At 44.5% G+C, this 27,114-nt stretch overlaps 1 protein-coding gene across 1 annotated transcript in view; it reads left to right on the forward strand.

Annotated features, from left to right (window-relative positions):
* The window catches only part of CACNA1E (calcium voltage-gated channel subunit alpha1 E), a 370,252-nt gene that overhangs the window by 311,861 nt on the left and 31,277 nt on the right, over window positions 1–27,114 (forward strand). The window contains exons 27-36 of the mRNA XM_059903912.1: window positions 11,017–11,028; window positions 12,673–12,769; window positions 15,187–15,347; window positions 15,876–16,013; window positions 17,257–17,458; window positions 18,280–18,444; window positions 19,058–19,168; window positions 22,688–22,771; window positions 23,537–23,662; window positions 26,951–27,016. Coding sequence (XP_059759895.1) covers window positions 11,017–11,028; window positions 12,673–12,769; window positions 15,187–15,347; window positions 15,876–16,013; window positions 17,257–17,458; window positions 18,280–18,444; window positions 19,058–19,168; window positions 22,688–22,771; window positions 23,537–23,662; window positions 26,951–27,016 — 1,162 coding nt within the window. The remainder of the gene's footprint in view (window positions 1–11,016; window positions 11,029–12,672; window positions 12,770–15,186; window positions 15,348–15,875; window positions 16,014–17,256; window positions 17,459–18,279; window positions 18,445–19,057; window positions 19,169–22,687; window positions 22,772–23,536; window positions 23,663–26,950; window positions 27,017–27,114) is intronic.

Genomic DNA, 27,114 nt, shown 5'->3' on the forward strand with positions numbered 1-27,114 from the left:
TGTGTGTTGAGACATAACGTACACAAAAAGTTGAACACAGGCTGGTTTCCAAGACCTGGTTGTTGTGCACACACCCACCTGGCCTGTGTTGGTGCCAGTGGGAAGGAGGTGTGTGTTAAAGGAATGCCTGCCCCATGTCCACAGTCCAGCTGTGTCTCCTCAGATCCAGAGCAGTGACGACGGGCTGGAGGGTTGTCATCTGTCTTGTTCTTTCTTTGTGCCCTTTGAAACATGGCAGTGGTAGCTTTGGTGTTTGTGGCGGGGGAAGCCTTAACAGCCCCGGAGCCGAAGCCTCTCTGTTGGTCCTCAGACCAGGTACAGTGCAGGGTACCCCAGGAATCCCCTGGGTCTGGGGTCCACGCGTATTGTGATGGATTGAGTGTTCTGATCCATTGCTTGCTTTTAGTGATTTCACTTCTTGAACTTTTTATTCATTTCTCTCCAAAATGTAAATGGTACTTGCTCATCATTCTCCAACCACACTCTCTCTTTTGTTAGCATCTTTCTAAGCTTGCCATGCACATTTCCTTTCCCCTTTCTCCTGCTTATGGGACAGGCCCACACCCCCCTCCTCTGGCCTTCGTCACGTTTGCTGAGGTCCAGGTAATGCCTTCTCTTGCTCCTATGCTCATGCTTTCTAACTCTGTTCTCTCCCTTTCCTCATTAAGGGCACAGAGAATTCAGCTCTCCCGTCACTTTGGTAGGGTTAGCCAGGGTTTCCCCTGCCAGCAAAGCAAGGGCCTGGCCTGAAACGAGTTGACATCGGAATAAGGCCTATGTCCCACTGCGGGGCTGTGGTCAGGGGCTCAGGCCAAGAGAACCACGTGTGAGTTTTTCTGTAGGCTTGTCAAGGACCTCCCTCCCTGTGGATACAACGTTCATTGTCATATCCCATATTTTTGCCCCTAAGAATGTCCACCATTCACATAACCTTACTCCTGCCCTATCTCTCTCTCTCTCTCCTTGAAATTGAATCTTGTTTTACTTAGGCTTCTGCAAAGGTTATTGCTCAATTTGAGCAGAACTGATGGTGATTGTCATGGTTATACCTTTCCGTGGCTCCTCAGAAATCAGAAGTGACTTGGTATCTCTTCCACCACTGGCAGCCAGAGCCTTCTCAAAACCCAGCCCAAGTCCCAGGAGCAACACCCCAACCAAGGGGAGAAAATGGCCTCTAGCTGAGTTCTCAGAGAAAGCTGAGCCCTTCTACTGAAGCGGTCTGCACCTGCCATCATGTATATATTCTAGGAGCATGTATGTTGTTTATGTATTGGCTGAAAAGGGATCTCTCTTCTTTATAGCTGCACATATGAAGTGAAGGGATTCTTTATAATGTAAACTCGACACATTCCATGTGGGCACTTTATTGACTTTTGAGGAGGAGGGGAAGGGGGTTTATTTTCTGAGTGTGGGCATAGCAAGGGATAAGAAAATAAATGGAAAGATACCTGTATTGAACCCTTCCTGTTCTTCCGAGTCCACTTTTACATTATAAAGCGTTTATAAGGACACTCAGGTCTCCCTCCGTAAGCCCGATACCTGTGTAGAGGGGGGCAGAGTTTTGGCAGAGGTTGGCTACAGCTCTCCCTCATCCCATTGCCCTCACAACACCCCGCTTTCTGGGCCACGTGGGGACACGGAGTGTTTGCCAACTATAAATATCCTGACTGTGCCTTTTCCTCTCTGTGGTTTCAAGAAAAGTCTGATGAGTGACTGGGCCTGTGAAACCTTTCTCTTTTATCTTTTTCTATTTGAAAAAGAGGGATTCTTCTGTTTGATAATTATTGTCCACTGAAAGACCAGAAACTGCTTTTCCCACTTTTCTCACACCCTGTTGCCATCACTTCTGCTTCCCGGTCTGCTGGGTGGGAAAGCAGAGATGGTTCCAGCCTTGGCATTTCTGAGTATCTGCACATTGGACACACCCCCTCACTTTGGGGCACCCCCCCCAGAGTCGGCTGCCTTGTAGGGGGGTCATGTGTCCACTGTGCAGGTTGAGTACATGAACCTTATGGGATCCTGCCCAGTGATGGCGATGCTGTCTTCCCCACAGGCTGCCTGTCTTCCATGTTTAGTGAAGGGCTTCTGACAGGCAGGTGGGCGGGGCCGGGCCAGCATCTCAGTAGGGACCGCAAGGGAGGACGGGAAGGGTGTGATCCTGCACTCCAGCCCAGGCCCCCCCCTCCTCTTCATTCCCATTGCTCTACAACATGTTACTTGACCAGCTCAAGTCAAGTCACCAGGTGAGCTGTCCCGGGTTGGATTCTAAATAGTAAATTCGCAGCTTATGATGGCTTCTCAACACAAACAGTTGAAAAGAAAAATAACTAGCAATTCAGCTCCCACCTCCTCCCCAGCATGGGTGTGTACATCAGTCAGAGTCATGCAGGCTCTCAGGCAGCTGACGCCAAAGCTTCCCGTTACCATTTTCCATCATAGCGGGGCACGAAGTAAGGTCAGGACTCCCTGGCACGCAGGGGATCTGGATCACAGCCGCACTTGGCCTTTCATTATTCAGTCCTTAGCCAGAAAAGCAAAACATGAGTCAATCGCCTCTTGATGCCAGAAGGAACCGGAATTCCCACGTTAGCTTTTAGTACATTCTTTTCATTGAAGTATGTCACTTTCCTGACACTTGACAGTCTGCCCTAGTCTCTAAGGTGGATAAGGTCTTTTGAACGCATTCAGAACCAGCCACAGCAGCAGAGCTGGTTCTGAATTCATTCAACGAGATACACAAGCACAGACAATTTTAGACTTGGAAATGGTACTCTGGTTCTGGTTTTGCATTTGAGGCTTTGTGTTTGTGAAGGTGGGAGTGTGCATACGTGAGAAAGGAGTCACTACTTAGAACTGAAATGCTGGTACGTGCTCACACTCAGCGGAGCTTGGTAATGATAGAGCTGACATTTCGCCTTACACCTGCCTGACCCTTTCTCCTGTCCTTTGCTGTCTGCCTGTGTCTGAGGCAGTCCCCTCAAACCTCAAGTTTTGCCTTTGGGGCTTCTTTCTTGACAGCCCCCATTCTTTTAAAAGTCAGAGGGGTGTCTCCCGCAGGAAGCTATGACTACTCATTAATCTTGTAGGGGGAAAAAGGGTGGACAGAGTCCTGCTTCATGCAAAGAAGACCCATTTACCACTGAGCCAAACAGTTCATCCAGTTCCACTGCTCTTTGGAAGAGAATGAAGGATTAAAATTAAATTTAGCCGTCAGGTAGCCCATTAACTCTGGATTTAGGATGCCAGCTGAGCTGGAATTGGAAATTTCCAGCTGTGAGCAGATAGAAGGATGTCGTTGCTTGAGACTCCAGCCTTAAGAGTCACCTCAAGAGTGACTTTATCTGACTTTGGACCCCAGCAGGGACACTGAAGATGATTAATGTCCATGGACTCTTGGGATTCCCACTGCTGTATTTTACACCCTAGCTGCCTTGCAAACAGGGTTTGGGAGGGAAAAAGGAGGGTCATAGTGGCAGCCATACGAAGGAAGTGTCTGAAAGAAAGACAGAAGTTCCCAGTCTACCTGTTCTTGTCTTTAAGCCCCAGCATGCATATTTTTTGATGAACACTGGAAAATGCATTCTGTTACAAATGCCCTTGGTGCTGCTGGAGAACCCTCTGTAGAATGTGCGCTTGGGGACCTTTATCATGTGGAGACAATGAGTGTGAACATCTTAATATTTCTCTTTATTAATAAGCACAAACTGGGGAGATGGTTGGTTGTAAATAGGATCTCAGCCTGTGGCCACAGAACCAAGCAAAATGAAATGGTCCAGTCCACAGGATAACTGACAGTTTGGCTAACCAGACTCAGATGCAAAAGCACCCGGCACAGAAAGGTGAGGCTTCACAGCTGTGGGAAGAGCCCAGTTCTGCAGAATTAGTAGAAACTCATCACAGTGCCCTCCAGGTTTAAAAGTAGGTTTTAGAGTAATTTGGGTCAGAAGATTTCATGATGAGACTTGGGAAGTATCTGCTCAGATCATGTGACCTGCCAGCCGTCTGCTTAATCCACACTCACAGAGGCACAGGCTAGCATTATGAGTTAGTCTCCAGCCGGAGGAGTGTATGGGCTGGACTTCAGCTGGCATGAAGTTCTTCTTAGAAAGATCAGCAGATGAGGGGTCTTGGGGTATGTTTAGATTAGGAAGACTAAGAAGCAAGACAAATCAGGTCACTGTTCACCAGAATGAACAACAAAACTGCTAGGCGATAGATGCTTTGCTATCTCTTGCTGCTTCCCAGTGCTTGGACAAAAATATCTTCCAGTAAGAGTATAGTGCTCGAGTTTTGCCAAGGAGAAACTTTGCAGAGGCAATGGTGAGTGTGTTACAGGGAGTTCGTTGAAGTCCATATGCAAGAAGAAAAGGATTACGCACTAACCGCTTAGCATAGAGCTAGTGCTCTGGTCACAGAACAAAGAAAAATGGCAGAGTCCCAAAGGGTTTATGGCTCCTGGGTGATCCCGAGAGATGCTGAGGTATGGGTCAGGAAGAAAAATAATCCCCAAATGGCAGCAGCCAAGCAGTGACAAGGTCAAAGTGCTGCATTTAGATTCTTCGTGCAGATGAACTAGCCTTGCCTAGAGAGTTCTGTTTCCAGAGACAAGCAGGGCCAATGCAAAGGGGGAAACTTCCTCCTCACTTCCATGGGGCTTCAGAATTTATAAAGTGTTTTCACACTCTTTATTTCATTTGTCACTCTACAGTCTTATTTCACAGTTGAGAAATGGATCACCTGAGGTTTGACTAGTTTGACTCATTTGACTAGTAAGTAGCAAAGCCAGTTCTTAAACAACTGATCATTTTGATTTCAAGTTCAGGGCTTTCTCCATTACATTAAGCCCCCTTCCACCTCTGATGTTCTACTTAGTTCCAAGTCATTAACCTCTGTAAACTCAAAGTAGTGGCCTGGTATGGATTTCTCCTAATCCCACAGATCCTCTGTCTCTGCCTGGAAACAGACAAGACCTATGGACCAAATGGAGAAGACATCCCTGACCTTGTCAATCTTGCTGTTCCATCTGTATCTTTTTCTTCCCGTGAACCCTCACAGGCCCTAGACTGATGAAGAAGACTAGGATAGATGGCTCAGTATTTGAGTTTAGGAACTGCTGGTTTCTTTTGCCGTTTCCTTCTTTGGTTAAAACCCTCCATTTGTTCCCACGTGGAAAGGCATTGTAACGTCGTAAATAAGAGCCTAGGTTTCAGAGTCAGGTAAACTTAGCACTGTTAATTATTAGCTACCTTAACTCTCTGAATTTCTACTTGCTCATCTGTAAGTAGAAATTAAAAATAACTCTATTTTGGTCTTATGAGAATTAACTAAGGTAAAATATATTATGTCCAGTGTAGTGCCAAACACTTAGTAAGTACGTAATGAGTGATAGTTATTATTGACTACTAAATAATAGTCCAGACACTTTAGCAAGGTTCAAGGCTCCTCACAGCATAACCCTGCCACCCCCTTTACATTCCAGCAAGGCTGTCCATTCCTCTAATGCAAGAGATTCCTTAAAATCCCTGTGCTGTTCCCTCCTGGGCTCATGGGGAAGGGAAGAAGACGACCATTCCACTTAAAAGAGGGAAGGACTGTTCAGAAACTGATGTTCTGGCTCTGCCCCCCAGCACGCGCCTCTCACCATGGAAGGAGAGTCAGTTCCTAGCAGAAATCAATTTGAGAGCACGTCCTTTGAGAAAGGGGGGACATAGAAGATGAAAAGCAAGATTACAGGGAACGATGAGTGATTACACATGAAAGATCTGGAGGGCAGCTTGACAATTGAGCTGGAAGATTCTCATCTTTTACTGATGAGATGTAAGAGAAATGTGGCAATTTTTTTTTTGGAGAGCAGCCAGGAACTTAACAAATAAGTAGGAAATAAATGGGGAAATGGGTAGCCCAATTGAGCCCCAATTAAAGTAGGGCCAGTACATATTCGCATGTGAAATTATCCTCAAATTTTAACATTAAAGTCAATTTTTTTTAATTAATTAATTTTTTTAACATCTTTATTGGAGTATAATTTCTTTACAATGTTGTGTTAGTTTCTGCTTTATGACAAAGTGAATCAGCTGTACGTATATATATATCCCCATATCTCTTCCCTCCTGCGTCTCCCTCCCACCGTCCCTATCCCACCCCTCTAGGTGGTCACAAAGCACCGAGCTGATCTCCCTGTGCTATGCGGCTGCTTCCCACTAGCTATCTATTTTACATTTGGTAGTATATATAAGTCCATGGCACTCTCTCACTTTGTCCCAGCTTACCCTTCCCTCTCCCCGTGTCCTCAACTCCATTCTCTATGTCTGCGTTTTTATTCCTGTCCTGCCCCTAGGTTCTTCAGAACCTTTTTTTTTTTTTAGATTCCATATATATGTGTTAGCATATGGTATTTATTTTTCTCTTTCTGACTTACTTCACTCTGTGTGACAGTCTCTAGGTCCATCCACCTCACTACAAATAACTCAATTTCATTTCTCTTTATGGCTGAATAATATTCCATTGTATATATGTGCCACATCATCTTTATCCATTCATCTGTTGATGGGCACTTAGGTTGCTTCCATGTCCTGGCTATTGTATATAGAGCTGCAATGAACATTGTGGTACATGACTCTTTTTGAATTATGGTTTTCTTAGGGTATATGCTCAGTAGTGGGCTTGCTGGGTCATATGGTACTTCTATTTTTAGTTTTTTAAGGAACCTCCATACTTTCTCCATAGTGGCTGTATCAATTTACATTCCCACCATCAGTGCAAGAGGGTTCCCTTTTCTCCACACCCTCTCCAGCATTTATTGTTTGTAGATTTTTTGATGATGGCCATTCTGACTGGAGTGAGTTGATACGTCATTGTAGTTTTGATTCACATTTCTCTAATGATTAGTGATGTTGAGCATCCTTTCATGTGTTTGTTGGCAATCTGTATATCTTCTTTGGAGAAATGTCTATTTAGGTCTTCTGACCATTTTTGGATTGGGTTATTTGTTTTTTTGATATTGAGCTGCATGAGCTGCTTGTAAATTTTGGAGATTACTTCTTTGTCAGTTGCTTCATTTACAAATATTTTCTCCTATTCTGAGGGTTGTCTTTTCGTCTTGTTTATGGTTTCCTTTGCTGTGCAAAAGCTTTTAAGTTTCACTAGGTCCCATTTATTTATTTTTGTTTTTATTTCCATTTCTCTAGGAGGTGGGTCAAAAAGGATCTTGCTGTGATTTATGTCATAGAGTGTTCTGCCTGTATTTTCCCCTAAGAGTTTGATAGTGTTTGGCCTTACATTTAGATCTTTAATCCATTTTGAGTTTATTTTTGTGTATGGTGTTAGGGAGTGTTCTAATTTCATTCTTTTACATGTAGCTGTCCAGTTTCCCCAGCACCACTTATTGAAGAGGCTGTCTTTTCTCCATTGTATAGTCTTGCCTCCTTTATCAAAAATAAGGTGACCATGTGTGCATGGGTTTATCTCTGGGCTTTCTATCCTGTTCCATTGAGCTATATTTCTGTTTTTGTGCCAGTACCATACTGTGTTTATTACTGTAGCTTTGTAGTATAGTCTGAAGTCAGGGAGCCTGATTCCTCCAGCTCCATTTTTCTTTCTCAAGATTGCTTTGGCTATTTGGGGTCTTTTGTGTTTCCATACAAATTGTGAAATATTTTGTTCTAGTTCTGTGAAAAATGCCAGTGGTAGTTTGATAGGGATTGCATTGAATCTGTAGATTGCTTTGGGTAGTATAGTCACTTTCACAGTGTTGATTCTTCCAATCCAAGAACATGGTATATCTCTCCATCTGCTTGTATCTTCTTTAATTTCTTTCATCAGTGTCTTATAGTTTTCTGCATACAGGTCTTTTTGTCTCCTTAGGTAGGTTTATTCGTAGGTATTTTATTCTTTTTGTTGCAATGGTAAATGGGAGTGTTTCCTTAGTTTCTCCTTCAGATTTTTCATCATTAGTGTATAGGAATGCAAGAGATTTCTGTGCATTAATTTTGTATCCTGCTACTTTACCAAATTCATTGATTAGTTCTAGTAGTTTTCTGGTAACATCTTTAGGATTCTCTGTGTATAGTATCATGTCATCTGCAAACAGTGACAGCTTTACTTCTTCTTTTCCGATTTGGATTCCTTTTATTTCTTTTTCTTCTCTGATTGCTGTGGCTAAAACTTCTGTAGTCAATTTTAAAACTGATAAAATTTCACCAATTAGCCAGGCAGTGTAAAAAAATTTTGCTTATACATTTAGTAGCAAAGAGTAGCAGAGTGTTATCAAATGATTATATTTAAATGATCTGTAAAAAGCTCATGAATTTTTTCTTAAACAATATGCCGCAATTGAAGTACTTGAAGAGTCTGTTCTCTCGGTTTGATAAAACCTCTCCCTTGCAATCTTGTTGACTTGGATAATGGCTTAAATGACTCTTGTATGCAGGGATTTGGGAGAGGTAGTTTATCCTAGCCCATGTGTAAATTTATGATATATTTTAATTAATGGGGACTACGTTGTTGATGCTTTTCCTGACCCTGTGGCTTTGTTAGCCAGTATTCCTTTCATTTCAAATGACAGTTTTCAAGTTCGTAATGAATGTATGTTAACAAAACTGAGAATCTAAGCGTGCTTTTTTGCAGCCACTCAAAATCCTAGTTTTTCAGTGGCTCTTCTGCAGACCTGTTTGAAAGATGTGCAGAGCAATGACTAATCTTTATTTTACTTTTGGCCTGTGTCTGATTACTATCCTTGGCTCAACTCTGTAGGAGTCAGAATGGGACTAATAGCCCAGTACTTTGGCATCCACAGTCAGCTGTTAAGATCAGAGTGTACCATCGAAGAATTCCACTTCCCAAACCAAGGGACACACACACACAGGTCAGAGATCCCCTTTGTTCCATAGCATGACATTTTACTAGGATCCTGGGACAAAATTAATTGTAGAGAGCAAATTCTGTCCTTTATCTGGTTGTGTAGGAGGAGAAAAAATTATTGAACTTTCCTTCAATATGATGGGCATCTGTGAGTGTGAACCCATTTAGACTCTACTGGATATAAAGTTCTTGGGGTTAAGGACCTGGGTTAATGGAAGGTGAAAGCCTGGACCACCTGTCCATCCATTGATCCCACTTTGTTCTCTCATTTCAAGGATTTGGAAGATTCTCCCTGAGCTTTTGCTAAAGATGAATGTAGCCTGGGGAAAAGATGGTGACCTATGTAGTAAATTTTCAATCAAATGATTCCATCTTTCCCAAGCATTTAGCGTGCAATTACACCTTCATTTGTTTGCTTGTTTATTTAAGACCTGTCTTCCCTCCTAGATTAGGTAAACTCCAAGAGGGTAGGGACCTCATTTGTTTTGTTCACAACCATGTAGTCAGTACTTAGAATAGTGCCAGACATTTATTAAGGACTCCATCAGTGCTGTTATATGAACGGATAAAGGTATATTTGGCTGACCTACCACATGCCCAGTCTCATGCATGAGAAGACACTGTTATAACTCAGGGGAAGATATTTCCTCTGCCTTCTGAGCATTTTGAGATTATCACATGAGGGATTTAAGGTTTATAAGGCCTGGGGTTTAATTCTCAAAGCACCATTCATTTGGCATTTACAGTGAAAATTAATATAATTTTGAATGTGGGATCATTCACTGAATAAAATGGTCATTGGAAATCTTTGCTTGTGGCATATGGTGGTGTAACATAGGTTTGTGGTAAGTAAAAAAAATTAAAAGAAAGGAAGAAAAAGTACCCTTCACAGCCAACTGTCAACCAAGAAGCAAAGGCTGAATTTTAGGCACTTCTTCATAGCAGCCGGCCTGTTCACCCGTGGCACTGGGGCTCACTTACTGAGATCTTATGCAAGGCACACCTTCCTCGGGCTGCAGTTTTGTTTGCAGTTAAGTGGATTTCAAGGATCTGTTCCAGCTGTAGAATTTGGTGAGCTGTTTGACAGAGCCTAGAACCAAAAACTTGCTGACGCAGAAGCTTAATGGTGCAGAGCAAGAGCTCTGAGCATCATATAGACTTGGGTTCAAATCCCAGCTTGCCCTGCCACTGCTGGGCACTCAACCTCTCGGCATCTCATCTGTGAAATGGAGATAATAATACCTTTGTCCGAAAGTTACTAGGACGTCCGAATAAAGAGTTGCACTAAAAGTGCTTAACAGAGTCTGGCCAAGAATAAATATCCAGAAAGTTAGCTTTTATTATTTCTATCTCAAATGTTTCATGTTTATGCTCTCCATCTTTATTTTTGTCATTTTTAAGCCTCACCAATAGAACTGGGATGATTTGTCTGCAAGCTACACGGTAAATAGCTCACAAAGGATGGGTGGTCATTTAATTTATCAAAAGACATCCCTTTATGTGACATCAGGACCTTGATAGACAATGCCTTCCCCCATATTTCAAGGTGGTTTTGTGGTATGGCCCATCTGTGCTTTTGAGAGATGTCAGAATAGCCCTCTCCTGGACTTTGTGTCTCCCTCTTCAAATGAACTCCTTCATAAGCATAAGTATGCCACTATGTCTTGAAACGCCTTTTCCAAGACATAGTTTCTGGCCCAGAGCAGGCATTTTTCCTCTAGCCTGGCTTCTTATGAATTCACTGGAAACAGAAGGAGTTTGTCTGAAGGCTACTAAGGAAGTGGAAGTGAAAGACTACATTTAGAAAACTCCAATTCAGCGAGGCTCCATGGGATAAAGTACACCTGGGGAATGCTATATAGTTAGAGGCAGCGTCCCTAATGCTTGCAGAGGTCCTTTGCCTTTGCAGGGTGGAGAGGTGGGTGTGGAGCGATGGTGTGCTGGCCCTTCCTTTCCTTCACAAAGTGTGCGGACTCTGCAAGTGCCAAGGCTGTAAGCGGGATCTCTAGGGTCTGGGCATCTCCAATTTCCCGTTGTCCTAAAGTTCTCTTTTCTCCCTGAATTTACTGACTCTCTCCCTTCTCTCCATTACCTCTCTTCCTTTTTTTTTTTTTTTTTTTTTTTTTTTTTACTGCTTTCTGCTTGGATCCTCCATAGGAATGCTTTGGGGTAAATATTTTTTCCTTCAGTTTTCTTTGAAGTAAAAAAATATGGGGAGTGGGTTGGAGGAGGGAGAAAGTATGGTTGAGAGGGAAGGAACTGGATCACTAAGAAAGGAGTGGTGAGTTTATGTGAGTGGTGTGTTTTCACTGATATCCAAGGGAACAAAACTAGGAGTCACCAAGCCTTCTTGGGAAATGATCATTCATATTGGTTTGGATATATATTCAGCCTATATGTTGCCTTTTTAGAAAGGTAGATAGACGAACCTACTAAAGTAAAAGAGTTTATACAATATACAAAGCCCATGGATGCAAGAGTCCATTGATATCAATGTGATACTTTTGGGTTATCTATATTCAGATCTAGAACTGAGTAAAAGCAACTTATAGATCATGGATTGTAACCGTTTAAGAGGGTCTCAAAATTCACATTCTAGGCAGTCAGCATTCCATTAAATGTCTTCCTACCGTGCCTTGTATGAAGGAATGGATGGCCTTTGATCTCCCTATTTGGAGGATGGGTATGGCAGGAAGGACAGGGTGAGAAGCAGGCAGAAGCCTTGTAATTCCCATCTGATGTTCTAGATGGATCCCATTTCCTCCGATAGTTGTTGTCATGGTGATCTGGGCCAACATGAGAAAAGAACCAGAACCTGAGCTCACTATTTAGAGTCTCATTTTCTACCATCTGCATGTTTTACAAATTGCAGTTGTTTGACTTGAATGCAAAGATCTCAGGGGATGGGCAGGGTGGAGAGAGAAATGCAGGTTGATTTATTCATTTCCTTCCTAAAAATAGAAAGATGTATTTTGTCTACTAGGAGCAAACATTTCCGAGAGGCTGAAGAGGGAGGGTCATTAGCTGTAGGGCGAGGATAAAGGTGGGCGGGGGCTGCAGTTTGGGCCTCCTCCAACTGCAGGCTCTCCGCAGCTTGTGCTAGGTGCAGAGGGCTGGAAATGGGAAGGGACTGCTGGAAGAGCCACTCGCACAGAAATAATCGGGGTGTGAGCCAAAGTCCTGGCTAGGAGCCTGCATGACATGCTCTCTCTGGAGCCAGCAGCCCAGCACAGCACGGGTGTCATGTCCCCACCAGCCTTCCTTACCCTGCTCTCCCCTGAACTCATGAACTGTGCAGAGGTGACAAACCTAGAGCTGAAGGAAGGACTAGGTTGAGTCCTCTGATGAGACTTGCTCTCAACCATGGCTCCCTATTCAATTCAGCAAATACTATTTGAGAGACTTCTACTGAAGACTCCCTAGGCTAGGCACCATGCCGGTCCACAATGGGCTACGGTCATGTTCCCCAGTCGATGGATCCTCCATTTCCATTTGGTCAGTGTGGTCATGAGCAGCATTGCTCCGGCTGTTAGGGGTAGGAAGTGTTGATTAACGTGTGTGCATGGGTGCCTCTGTGGTGTGCCTGTGTCTTCCTCTGTGAGTATGCATGAGTGTGCGTGCATATGAGTGTGTGCACACTGGGGAGTGATTGGAAAATTTTCCCAGAGAGTGTTGTTTGGGGTCTACTCTGACCCAATTTCAGGCCTCTTGCCCACCTCTTTCCCCCTTCTCCCTGTTGTTGTTAACGTAGTAGTGTGACTGTCACTTTAACTTTCCCCTGTCCTGTGATTTCCCGGGGCTTCTCCCCTGCAGAACCAACAAGGGCCGGGACATCAAGACCATCAAGTCCCTGCGGGTGCTGCGTGTGCTGAGACCGCTAAAGACCATCAAGCGCCTGCCCAAGCTCAAGGTAACGTTCGCCAGTTTCTTCCCATCAGCTCCCCTTCATCTAGAGAGAGAAGCCTAGGTGGCCTGCTTTTGGAGAATTATTTCTGGGAATATTCTTTTTGCTCACACAGAGACTGAGATTCTTTTCATCTGCTTGAACTAAGGGTCTGAGTTTCAAAGGAAAACAACCCATATCCTAAGAAATCTATCTTTAAGGACTTTTGCCCCTTGAGTCCAAACCCAGGAGGTATGTTCTACCCTCTGTGGGAGGTCATAGGAAGAACCCTGTGTGGCTTTATCCTGGAGCCTCCTGTGTCATTAAGGTGGGTCAGACACCAGAATGGAAGGAGCAGGAGCCCTGCGTGTTGTAGTCTGCACACTAGGTCAGACCAAGTCACCTGGGTTGGTTTCTTTCCTCATGATTCTAGAGAAAGAAAGAATCTTCTAGCCCTGACCCTTCATATTTTAGAGGCCAATAACTTGCCCAAAGACACACAGTCATTTTTGGCACAAGCAGAGAAGAAATGGGGAAGTGAGCTCACACAACTAAGTTCTCCCTGTTGCCAGGACCTGTGTCTTCATAGGTCTGTTATCTGCGTTCTCCTGCCCTCTGACCTGCTCACCCACCCTGAGCTCCTTCCCTGAGCCTTCCTGCCCTCAGGTTGCTGGCTTGTGGAACCCGCCTCTCCCACACACATCCGTTGCTGTTATGGAAGCTGAAGCCTCATGGGAGAAAAGTTCTTCCTTCCTGAATTCCTGTGAATGAGACCCAGCCACCTCCAGGGAGGGAACAAGGGACTCCCCTGCTCCCCAGTTCCTCTTTCCCACTGGGTTTGCATCACCTCTGATATTCCCCACCAATCCCTCCACCGCCACCCCAACTGCTTCCCTTTCAGCCCTCTGGCCCTGCAGAGAGGTGTTAAACCAACCAGGTTGATCAAAGGCTTAAGACCACAAGAAAGTCTTTTTTGGAAGACCCCTAACTGGCTCAGACATGGCTTCCTCTCAGAGCCCAGGGCCCTGACCTCCTGCGTGGATTCCCAAGGAGAGGTACTCATGCTCCAAAGGAAGTGTCCTCACTGCCTGCTCTCCTCCTCCACTGCCCTGCCTTCCCTCCTGGATCAGGCACCTCCCACGGTATCAGGAAATCCTTCACACGCTGTTCATTATAACCCTCCACCTGGTGACGGGCCCCAGCACAGGGCCTGGCCAGGGTCAGTGCCTGTGAACATTCATTCCTTTCTGCCTCACCCCCAGAAAAATATGGCCGGGAGGCCTGGGCCCCTAACCAATGTTGTTAGCTGCAGCCCAGGTCCACTGGTCTCCTCCTCTGAGCTATGTTGGGGTCCTGAGAAGAGCTTGGACTGGGTGATGAGATTAGTTAACAGGCTGAAGAAAGCGACCCAACCTTGGGTAATTCCAATTAATTAGGAAGGGCTGGCTCTTCGCTCTGAAGCTCCATAACCTGAGGGAAATGTAGGTGGATCTGATAATTCCACGAGGCTGCATGTCACTCACATTCCCTGCAGTGCTGAACTAATTAAACCAGCAGCGTTCACCCAGCGCTGTGAAGAGGCAACTGCTCAAATGCAGCGCCACTGTGGGGCTAGACTCTCCAGTGAGCTAAACCTATAAACCTAGAAAATAACCTAAAAATGGTTTGAAATGTGTTGAATTCCCATGTAACTCTTCATGGCTTAGGGCCTAGAATGGATTCTTCAGAGGGAGATTCACTTCCTTGAACTGAAATGCAAATTCCTGATTCTGTCCATCTGGTCCTCCCATCTCTAAGAGAGGGTGGCTCTTACCCCTTCCCACATCACCTGGTGAATCTTCATCCCCAGCACAGCCAGCTTTAAACTAGAGAACATTTACGTGAAGTGCGGAATGTAACTGGGGTAAATGTAGGAACTTATTATAAAATATCATTAAAATGAACAAAGATGATAGTTTATTATCACTCCCTGATCTATTTAGAAAGGCTAAGAGAAAACAATACATATTCAGTATATAAATCAAATCTAAGAATGTGCCCCAAATAGATGAAGTTACGAGTAAGCTATTTAACGCCTAAAACAGGCTAAATGATTTCAAGGATCCCTTTTCTGGAATAAATTTCTGTTTCACACTAAGTGGAATGCATGTAATACGATTCCACAAAGGACTCCCTCCACTGCCTGATACCATCTGGTCTCTACTGCTTTGGGTTTCCTTTCAGATTCAGAACATGTGTTCCCCTCCTAAATTATAGGTTCCTGCAGTCATGACCAGCTTAGAAAACAGGTCTGAATCCCATGAGTCACTTCTTACTAGGGTGATATCTCCTGGGGCACCTTCTCAGTGGGCTGGCTGGTGGTAGTGTGGGTCCAACTCAGCTGTAGGCAAATACACAGGCCATTCCAGGGACTCACACACCAGGACTCTTTTTTCTGTTCACAGGCTGTCTTCGACTGTGTGGTCACCTCCTTGAAAAATGTCTTCAACATACTAATTGTCTATAAGCTCTTCATGTTCATCTTTGCTGTCATCGCAGTTCAACTTTTCAAGGGCAAGTTCTTCTATTGCACAGACAGTTCCAAGGACACAGAGAAGGAGTGCATGTAAGCGCCCCCAGCACATACCACTCACTTTCTGCTAAAGTGTGTTCCGCCAAGGTCCACGCAACCCTTTACAGATAGGTCTTTTCTTTCTCCCTTTCTTAAATCCATTCCTCTTTTGGGAAAAAAGACAAAATAAGAAGTTGCTACATTTTGAGTGAGTACCTCTTTTGTGTCAGACATGGAACACAGCATTTTGCATCAGGTTTTAATTTTAAATCTTTCTAATGACCTTTCGAGATAGGTTTTATTTGCACATTAGAGGTGTGGAAGCCTAGGCACAGAAAGTTTAAGGAAGTTGCTCAAGGTTACACAGTGACTAGTGAAAGAATTAGGATTTAATCTTCTATGTCTGTTGGGCACCAAATCTCATTTTTATTCCATGATAATACACTGCCTTAATAAAATCCCCTTTTGCTTGCGTTTGAGTGCTGATAATTACTACTGTACATTATCGAAGTCCCTAGAATTTCTTTGCTCTTCCATGAGCTGTAGTGAAGAGGTTCTGGTTCACTTCTGCTCTGGTTTTAGAGGAAACTATGTAGATCATGAGAAAAACAAGATGGAGGTGAAAGGCCGAGAATGGAAGCGCCATGAATTCCACTATGACAACATCATCTGGGCCCTGCTGACCCTCTTCACCGTCTCCACAGGGGAAGGATGGCCTCAGTGAGTGATGGGTTTGGCTTGGCATGCTTGTCTGTGAGCTGGGCTAGGGCCATGTGTTTGCCTTGAGAAGTTGATTCGAGATAAACAAGGCTAACCCTTTGTTGTTGTACCAAGGAAAGCAAGTGGTTATAAGTAGGTGAGATGGGCAGGAGAGAGGAAGAATGAAAATCCTTCAGGCAGGAATCAGGAGGGAGCTGACGGAGTCAGGGAAATATTTGAAACACAATGTTTTAGCCGATGATCAAGGAGTTGAATAGAGCCATCTGATTCCTACAGAACAAATGAGTTTTGAACAGCTCTCCACGCCATAGGAGAGTCCCTGAGGACTGTTTTAGATGGATTTATCCTCCGAGTTGGCCCTGGACATGAGGGTCAAGGGTTCAGGATGAGGTGGCAGAACCCAGAGATGCTTTCTGTGGTCATACCTCACATGTCAAAGACAACAGAATGCAGTTTTTATGCTGCTTGTAGCTGCAGGCTGATTTTTTCAGAGACTTGGCAGTAACCAAGACACCACTTTGTTGGTAGCAGCAAAATGCCAAAGGGAAATTCAGGAGTCTCTTGGTATTTTGTGACAACCTCAACTATAAAATAATGTCACTCTGATGTTTAGGAGTTGGATGCATGATGGCACCGGGGCTAGAAAGAGCAGTGGATTGGGGGTCACTGGACCTCCACCAGCTTGGTTGTGGAGCCCCAAATTCACGGAGGATCAACAAAGTTTAAAAAGTCAGATAAGAGGGCTGCCCTGGTGGCGCAGTGGTTGAGAATCTGCCTGCCAATGCAGGGGACACGGGTTCGAGCCCTGGTCTGGGAAGATCCCACATGCCGTGGAGCAACTGGGCCCGTGAGCCACAACTACTGAGCCTGCGCGTCTGGAGCCTGTGCTCTGCAACAAAAGAGGCCGCGATAGTGAGAGGGCCCGCGCACCGTGATGAAGAGTGGCCCCCGCTTGCCATAACTAGAGAAAGCCCTCGCACAGAAACGAAGACCCAACACAGCCATAAATAAATAAATAAATAAATAAATTAATTAATTAAAACACACATTTAAAAAAAAAAACAAAAAACTTAACTCTCGGTATCAGAAAGCTCAAAGTGTTTATTCAGTGAACTAATTATTGAAAAAAAAAAAAAGTCAGATAAGAAAATACAGTAGATGGCACATCTGCTAATGAAGCCTTGAGTCACAGCAGCTGCCGAGATCGCCGTCCACCATGCGTGCCCTCTCATTCTGTCCCCAGAGTTTTGCAGCACTCTGTCGATGTGACAGAGGAAGACCGAGGCCCGAGCCGCAGCAACCGCATGGAGATGTCCATCTTTTACGTGGTCTACTTTGTGGTCTTTCCTTTCTTCTTCGTCAACATCTTTGTGGCTCTCATCATCATCACCTTCCAGGAGCAGGGGGACAAGATGATGGAGGAGTGCAGCCTGGAGAAGAACGAGGTGAAACGAGGGGTCTGGAGTATAGGGCAGGGGGGGCGCTCTGGAAAGGACTCTCAGACCAGCAGTGTTAGGACGAAGACAGAATGCTCTCCACTTTATTGTGAATTAGAGAGAGAATTGGGGGAAAATGTATTAGCCAGTCATTAAATAAATGTTTTTGGAGTATCCGCTCTGTTTAAAGCCCAGGTATGAGACACAGAGAACTGGGAGGGATGTAAGGTGTTTAAGATGCAGCCCCTACGTTTATACGGCGCATCATATGGAGGTGGGGGTGAAAGACGTGTGCCAACATCATAACGTTAACACGTCTGCTTCCCTTCCTGCATCCCTCAATGGTGTATATTTGCTGTAAGGGCAGGGAACCTGTCTAACTTATTACTGCTTTTGTAGTAACAAGTGTAGTTCTGGCACATTGTCGGGTCCATTGTTTTTATCCTGGACATGAACTAGAAATTGTTAGAGTCTATAAGAGAAATGCAAATAAAGTGCTATGGGAATGCGCAGGGAGATAGATTTTTACTTCTGACTGTGGGCTTCCTGCCCAAATATCTAAGTCTTGTGCTGTGTAAAAGGACATTGTTAATAACCATCAAGTCCTTACCGCATGGGACGGAACCCTTCTAGTTCTATGTATTCATTTAAGGTGACATCTCCCCTGTAGCTTTGTCCAGATAATTTCTTTTGCTGCTTTTACCTCTGCTTGCCCAGCCCTAGCCTCTTCTCACACACTGTCCTCTTCTTCTAACCATCTAACAGAGAGCTCACCAGTGTGCGAGGTTTAGGGAATCTGAGCTTGGCTAATCAGTGTGACTCTTCTGCAGAGGGCGTGCATCGACTTCGCCATCAGTGCCAAACCGCTCACCCGCTACATGCCCCAGAACAGGCACACCTTCCAGTACCGCGTCTGGCACTTCGTGGTGTCTCCATCCTTTGAGTACACCATCATGGCCATGATCGCCCTGAACACCATCGTGCTGATGATGAAGGTGAGAAGGTGGTGGCTGGGAGGTACTCGAGCAGGCTGAGCCTCGGCAACTGTCCCCTCGCAGAGCACTTGTGTGTGTGCCCAAGACACAGAAAACACTCCAGCTTACCAGTCTGTTGCCTCCTTACCTACTTTTCCATCGTGGAATCTCTCTTTGATCTTGTCTCCATCAACAGCCCAGCCTTTGGGTCTTTGGGGCAAAATGCAGTGAAATATATAGTAGTAGTCCAGGAACTCTGAAAGCAAAGGTTGGTGATGGCAATCAGATGCAGACAAGGGTGGAAATGTCAGGAGATGTAGATGATCATGGGGTTCTAAAAGAGTGTTGGAAGAGGTCTTTAATACTAAATGGTAAAGTAATTAACTCTAGAAAATGTTTCTGCCCTTCTCACCTTCAACTCTAGGAAGAGTGGCCATTTTGCTAATAAGACCTGTGTTTTCCTCTGTTTTGTTTTGCTACATAGGATGTGTGCTTCTCCTCTCTAGCCCTAGATGACTGTCTCTCCTCCTGCATCATGCACCAGAATGTCCCCCAAGGGCAGGGACGTGAGATGGCCAGCCTCTCTCATGGACCCTCTCACCTTTGATTCTTTCCTCTTTTCTCTTCCTGGCAGTACTACTCTGCTCCCTGTACCTATGAACTGGCCCTGAAGTACCTGAATATCGCCTTCACCATGGTGTTTTCCCTGGAATGTGTCCTAAAGATCATTGCGTTTGGCTTCTTGGTATGTCATGGAATTTATCCCAGCATCATTCTTGTCTTCCCTTCTCTTCGGGTACATTGCCAGCCTTTGTTGGAAGGGAGGGCGGTCACCGCTATTCCAGAAATGGTTCGCACACCTGCCCACCTAATTGTGGGCTTGTTTCGACTGCTCAAAAAACTGCCATAGAGACAGGATGATGTGTGAGGGTGTTAGGAGAAAAGACAAAGAGAACCAGATCCCCAGCTCCGTACCCATCTAGCTATCAGCTCTGTTCTTGTCAAAGTCTGTCAGTTGTCAAGGGGTGACAATCATTGAGTCTTACTAGAACTTAGTAAGATTTATCTGTCAGGAAGAGCAAAACAAGGATTGGACTAATAAACCTGAGTGCTTATTTACTGGTGAAAGGTTTAAAATCTTATAACTCAAATGGGAAAATATCCCACTTAGCCTCAAACATAGCAAATAATAGATTTTACCTAGTAGTCCTCCTCCCTTTAGTTACGTGAAGAGTAATTTCTGCCACTAAAAATAAATGTTTAGTACTTAAGCTTTCAAAGGCTAATGGCCTTTAAAGTGTGTGTATGAGAGCGAGAAAGAGAGAGAGTGAGTAAGTGTGGGGTCGGGGGGGCAGTTTCTGGAATTGGTTTGGGGAGGGTTGGGTTGAGTTTTTCTGGCATGAGTCCTCCTTTTCCTTCTCCTCAACTACTAATTATAGTTGTTTGGCAGATTCTCGCATCTGCCATCAAGAGTGTTAAGCAAACCTAGCCCTTCACTTCAGTGTCCTGTAAACAAAATAATCCTCTGTGCCACCCTTGGCTCAGTGTTTACAGTGAGATCAGTGGGCTGCAGATAAACCCACCCAACAGCTGTTTCACACTTATTTTGTGTGTGAGCTACCATTTCAAATTATATGTATATGGCTTTCCCTGCAAGAAGAGAAACTCAGCTTATTATCTGAATATGGGTTTGTCTGGTGGCAGCTTGAACAGGGACTCTGGCCTCGGCTTGATGGTTGTGAGTGTTGATGGTGGGGTTTGCTTCTGGTTTCCTGGTGGTTCTTTGAAGTCATTGATTTGATGGTTTGGGGAGGAGTGTTGAAGGGAACCCATTGCAGGTGGCTGTATTGTTGGTTGTTTGACTCCCTTTTGAGTCTTGGAGAAATAAAGAAAAGTAAACTACCAGCAACAAAGATGCCATTATAATACAGTCTGGCCCTGGGCAGGAGGAGCAGGGGGTGGGGGAAGCCTGTGTAAAAACAGGGAACGTTTTTCTCTGCATCTTGATTATTTGCATGTCGGACTGCCGTCGTCTGTGACTTAAGTCCCCAATTCTGTGTCAAATTATGGTGAATGCCGAATACATGCTTACAGGCTTAACTAGATGATTCGGCCCCAAAGCCTGCCTCCTTCCCACCTTCACCCCTGTATTTTCATTCAAGGTCTAGAAGCATTCTCACACTATAAAAGGCACCACTAGTCCCAAATAAGTCTTTTCATTGATATAGTACTGTAGACTTTCAGAACGCCCTAGTATATACTGTTTTTCAGATCTTCTCAATGACTCTGAAATAGGCATGGCAGAAACTGTCATTATCGTTGTTGTTGTTATTTTAAATGAGGAAATTGAAGTTCAGAAAAATTGTGTTGCTTTTTGAAGATTACAGAATAAAAGGCAGTAGAATTGGAAAGTGGAGTGGGAATAGAAAAGGAAGGAAGAGGAAAAAGAAAGAGGGAGAGAATTGATATACATTGGTTGTCTACTAAGTACCAAAAGCTTTATGTATTATTCATTTTAGCTTCATAAGAACTCTATTAGATGGCCATTATGGTTTTCTTCTTATACGGATGAGCTAGGGCTCAAGAAGATTCAGTACTTTGCACAAGGTTACTAAAAGGCAGAGCCAGTGTTCAGATCCTGGTCTCTCTGGCTTCAAAGCCCACACTTTGTCCACCATAATCTACTAGTCTGTACTATGCTATGCTGTGCTCTACCATACTGTATTGTAAGGCCTCCTCTACTGGAATCTAGGGCTTCTGTCCCCTGAGAGCTAGTTTTATATTCTAGCTCTTATATAGGGATCTAACCAAGAATTAGGAAGCTCACCCCAGGTTGGTAATAGGAGAGCACTGAGAATTGAGGAACTCAGAGACTCAACTTGACCCCACTCCTGAGGTAGTCATCCTTAAAAGCAGTGAGTTTGTGAGGCTGTGTGCTTAGTTTCTGTACATGCCTGGCAGATGCCTGTGACTTTGCAATAAGACAGGCCTTCCTAAGCCTCAGTTTTCTCATTCATAAAAGGAGGATAATAATAGCTGCCATATAGCCTTAGTTACTGTGTGTGTGTCCCATGAGGGAATAAACCTAAGGTGGCTAGTCCTGAGTAGGTGCTTATAAACGTACCTTCTCTCTCCCCAGAACATTTCTCTCTCTATCGCATATCTCTACCCATTCTTCTTGCTAGCCCTACCACTCAGTAATTTATGAGGTATTTATCACTACCTACTTATAGCATCCATGGGAGGAATAAATGAACTGAAAGAATGCCAAGGGAGGACCTGGCACAAAATCTGGCATGGATTCATGAATGCCAGTTGTGGGGATGGAAGAGGGTATATTTTGCAGTGCTCTGAGGGTCTCTTATGGGAAGTGCCACCCAAGGGCAAGTGGGTAACATTTTGGAGTCCTAAGCGTTCTGTTTCTTTTAAGGAATATAGTCCCAGGTCTGTTTTCACCAGAGCACTGGAGATGGGAGCAGAGCCCACTTTCTCTATTAAGCTTAACGTTGGCTGGCTGGTGCATTATCCAGGTCCTTTACTTCTTCATTTTCTTTAACCCACTCATTCTATTACTGCTTCCTTGTATTTTATTTAGTTACACCTCCTCGAAAGGTGTAACAGAGCAGGGAAGGAGGGGAAAGATGAGTTTGTTCATCCTATTGCCAATCAGCAGTTGGTGTGAAAAGGCTCAATGGAGTTAGGAAGAGATTTTTGACACATCTTTGATCTTTAGTCACTTAGGACGTCTCTGTGACTTTTCTTGTTAGTTGAAAGTCAGAACTGTATATTTATAGGGTCACATGATACTATATAAATAATTTAAAAGTTATAGAAAACCTTAGGTAGAATAATACTGTAAATAATTTTATTGTCTTGTAGGTGACAATTATGATCTTTCATTTTTGGACATCAAAATGTTCTAGGCCACAAATCTCTTTCTTACATATTTTCATGTAATATTACATTAAAAAATCTTACACTTTTTTTAATGTAGCTTTTTAGTGAGAGCTTCAAAAACAAGGTCTCCAAATAGTGATGAAACTGCTTCCCAAATGAGAAACTCTCAAATTAGTGAAGGAGAAACAGCATTTTTGGTTAGAAATAGGAAACTAAAGCCAAAGTTAGAATGAACTTGTCCTGGAATTGACAAGTTTTAATTCCAAGTGACAAAGTTATGTCATGAAAGATGTCTTTTTTCCGTTTTCTCCCGTGTTTTCTTTTCCTTTTTTTTCCTGATGCTCCCATGGCTGAATTCACTTGGCAGAACTATTTCCGAGACACCTGGAATATCTTTGACTTCATCACCGTGATCGGCAGTATCACAGAAATTATTCTGACAGACAGCAAGGTGAATGGCTCCTTGATCCTTCTCTTTAGGCTCGGCCCTGGAGTTGCATTAAAAAAAAATTCTCTGCACATTCAGTCCATTTTTAACTCCACAAACCCAATGTGCAGCCCCCTATTCACTTCCTCATTCCTGAGCTTTTGCCATAAAATGGGAACATTGGATGGCGCTGGATCTCATGGAAGGCTTGGTCCCATTTGCACGACTCAGACAGCAGCCATACAATGGGGGTGAATGGTATAGAGGGCCCAGGAGAGGCCAAGTGTACACAGTGTCCTGCTAGATTCTTTGGGAGACACAAAAGAGGCACAGGGTCTTCGCCCTCAGAGTTGTTAGACCTGAACTCTTACCCTGAAATGGTTCACCCTAAGGAAGACTTGGAGAGCTCATCACAAGTCTTTGAATATTGGAGGGCCATCACGTGCAAGAGAGATTGTTAGGTCTGCCCTCTGGCATCCAAGTGCAGAGTTAGGACCACGTAGAGAAGACTGGGGAGGCCATTAGAGAAGACTGGGGAGGCCAGTTTTGTCAGTTGTATGCGGGGCATCCGTCTGTGGTACTTCCATGCCTTCCTTAGAGGGCAGTCCTGGGGAGGCTGTGAGAGATGGTCCCCACTGGCCCATCAGCTGGAAATGGGGTTAAAAACAAAAGACAGCATCCATGTTCCATTCTATGATCTGAATGAGAGATAAACACACAAATACCAGTGCTTAGATGTTCTAAATGACCATAATGTCACTAATGATATATTTCCTTTTGATCCACCAGCTGGTGAACACCAGTGGCTTCAATATGAGCTTTCTGAAGCTCTTCCGAGCCGCCCGCCTCATCAAGCTTCTGCGTCAAGGATACACCATCCGTATTTTACTTTGGACCTTCGTGCAGTCCTTTAAGGTAAAGGGCACAAGCTCCTCCCCTCTGAGGGTTGCAGCGGCCCTGTCACATCAGACAGCACACCGGGCAACGCAGCATGATTCCACAAGTCCCCTCGCCTCTGGGGATGGGCGTTTGTCAGAAGCGTTAGATAAACACAGCGGTTCTTAGTTACAACACAACTTGGCCAGGCAGCGATTAGCTTATGACTAATTGACTAGAATCTCATGCTAAAAAATCACCCCAACTTTGTAACTCAGTTACCTTCTCTGTCCACTGAGGCAGGGGGCTCGTTTTATGAGGTGTGCTCCCTCCCAAGGTATTTCAGTATGCCCTGGGCAATCCCGTCCACGGACAGAGCCAGCCACCTGTAGTCACATATCCTCTGCATTTTTCAGGGGTTCGTCCGTGGATTTATTTCACAGAACGGTTTTTCAAAGGACTCCTTGAGTTGTGTTTTATAACAAGATGATTCATACCAGTCCCACCCATGTCATCATTAGTGTGTATTTCCTGAACCACTGAATATACGGCACGCTAATGGTCACCTCTGCGTCCCACAAACCAGTAGGGTATCTGGGCAAGGTTAATATGGTGAGCTTCTTTTGAATGATCTCATGGAGCCGTACAGAGATGTATATGTAATAAACAAGTTAAAAATTGATACCTGAGATCCACTTTAATGGAAGAGACTTCCAGTAAAAGAAGTTTTCCAAACATATTTCAATATCTTCAAGCTCTAGCAAATATAATTAGTTTGTTTTTCAGCTTTGGGGGACATCAATGCTGCTCAAAAGCCTACTATTTTCCTCCTTTAAAAAAGAGTCTTTCAGTGAATGTACTTTAAAAATATATTTGATGAAATTGATTCAAAGATGAAAAATCATGAATTTATTGAATTGCCTTCTTTATTTTAATTGTTTGTACATTTTAATTACAAATTGAGCTAAAGAAAGCTTGTCAGTGAATTCATGGTTTCTTGTCACTTGAAAGGGACTTCACGCCACACCATCATTACTGATTTACTTCTTCAGCAAAGTCCTGGGGATCTGAGATGTGAGGCCAGTTGTAAGGATGCTTAGGGTCCCACGAGCAACCTTGACATTTTTATTGTATTCAGAGTAATTGTTTTGTGCTGTGACTCCCACAGAGGTGTCACCTCAATGAAAACTATTTCTCCAAAGCTCAGTGACAGAGGAGAAATCGAAAACCTTAGCAAGAATTTACCATTTGAGTCTCGGGTGGATCTGGATTTAGAATTTGGAACACAAGATGGTCTTAAAATCTTTTTATAGAGGCCTGTGCAACAAGTTACAGTTGTTAGTGAGTCTCTTAAGAAATATGTGTCAGCCTGTCATATTCTCATGATCACTGATTCTCTGTAAAAGTGTATACCATCGAGGGCAAAGAAAAGCATGTCAAAAATTGATGACCAAATGGTTGGCTTTTTCCAGTGAATAGAGAGAGAACAGTGAAGACAGCTGAATCTGCCTCCAGGTGACACTGTGATGGATGGGTGCAGCCCTGGGACACAGTGTAGAAGTTGTTTTCTTGAAGCTGGTTTAACAAAGGCTGCCTCTGCGCATACACGGCAGAAAGTAACACCGTGTAAACAGCGTTGCCCCTGCCTCTACCTTCCCCACCCCCCACCCTGAGCATCACCCAGTTCTCCACCACTGACCCCTACTCAGTTCTTCTCTCTTTTCCTTATTTTGTGTTGGAATTTACCACATGACAAGAAGAGAGATGAGGATGACTCTTTGGTCCTCTCCTCAAAGCTGGGAGAGAAACCTGCCTCCCTACTCTTTCCTTTCAGCAGATGGTGTCTTCACATGCCCCCTTGGGATGTAGTCGCTCTTCACAGATCTTGAGAATCAGCACTCCACTGGAGAAGGGATTCTCCCACCAACTCTCTATTGCATTTTTTTTTAAAATAAATTTATTTATTTATTTATTTTTGGCTCTGTTGGGTCTTCGTTGCTGTGCAGGCTTTCTCTAGTTGCGGTGAGCGGGCCTTCTCATTGTCATGGCTTATCTTGTTGCAGAGCACGGGCTCTAGGCGCACAGGCTTCAGTAATTGTGGCACGTGGGCTCAGTAATTGTGGCTTGCGGGCTCTAGAGCTCAGGCTCAGTAGTTGTGGCACACGGGCTTAGTTGCTACGCGGCATGTGGGATCTTCCTGGGCCAGAGCTTGAACCCGTGTCCCCTGCAATGGCAGGCAGATTCTTAACCACTGCACCACCAGGGAAACCCCTCTATTGCATTTTAATGTTATTCTTTATTCAAGTTGTAAAAGTCTCCCAGGGCTCTTCATTTAGTTAGCTCTGTTGATAAGCTCTGCCTGGTTCATGCAGTCTGAAAGCCTTCAACTGCTCTCCGGGGAGTTGTGCTGTACACAATCGAGAGAGAGTGGAGACTCGGAGTTGCACGAACTGCCAGGGAGGCTTCCTGGGTGGTAAAGAAGAGGGGCTTCCATGTCAGCACTGAGATCACCCCAGAATTATAATGCCCACCCTGGCCTCCAAACCAAACTGCCCTATGTCTCCATCCTCCCCCAGCCACCAAGGGCAGTTCCCTGCCTTCTGTCTCTTCCACTCGCCCTTTCACCCCCATCAGTAAAGTGTTGTCATCCCAGAGTGGCAGTTAGCTTGCACAGGATGGAATTTTGTGCCATGTGGCTTCATGGCAGGGTTTTGTGATGGCTCACACTTTGAAATCCTTTTTGGAATTTTGCGTGACACAGAATGAAAGGTCAGGACTCTTAAACATTGGAAAAAGATGTTTCATCAGAGCTTGAAGGAGCCTGCTAGGAACTGACCAGCAACTGAGACCCCAGCCATTTCATTTTGCTTCCAAATGCTCCGTTATGAACCTCACATTGAGCGAGGGGGTGGGAAGGGTAATACAGGGATTTGGGAGCCAAAGCTAGATGCTTGCTGTGTAATTTGCATCACAACTGCCCAGGTTATTAATATTCTGCATACAGAGTGGGATGAATCCCAATCCCAAGAAGTTTTCCCAGCTCTCCCTTGGAGATATGGGCCACACACTTGTGGGTCAGGGAATATTCTCGACAGAGGGGAAATTACAAGCCTCTCTGGGACCACCAGCTTACATATCTGTCAGAGGATGTGGACATCTGCAAAAGTATGGAATCCCAAAATAGAACATTCCCGGGGAATAGAGAGCCCCAGGCCTGTGTTTAAGTCAGTCTCAGGACAAGAGTTCCTGTACTGTCCGTGCTGCAGGTTGTTGACCTTGGAGCTGCCTGCCTTTAAATTCATGGTTGTGTCTCTGCTTTCCTTCCAGGCCCTCCCCTACGTCTGCCTTCTGATTGCCATGCTTTTCTTCATCTATGCCATCATTGGGATGCAGGTGAGAGGGTGCATCAGGGCTCTGGTGGGGGACAGTTGTTGCCCAGGTTGTCTCTGGCTTTCTAGCCTGAGCCTACAGGATTGAGGTCCTTTAAAGAA

Source organism: Balaenoptera ricei, chromosome 1 (genome assembly GCF_028023285.1).
Source record: "Balaenoptera ricei isolate mBalRic1 chromosome 1, mBalRic1.hap2, whole genome shotgun sequence".
In the NCBI taxonomy this organism is placed as follows: Eukaryota; Metazoa; Chordata; class Mammalia; order Artiodactyla; family Balaenopteridae; genus Balaenoptera; species Balaenoptera ricei.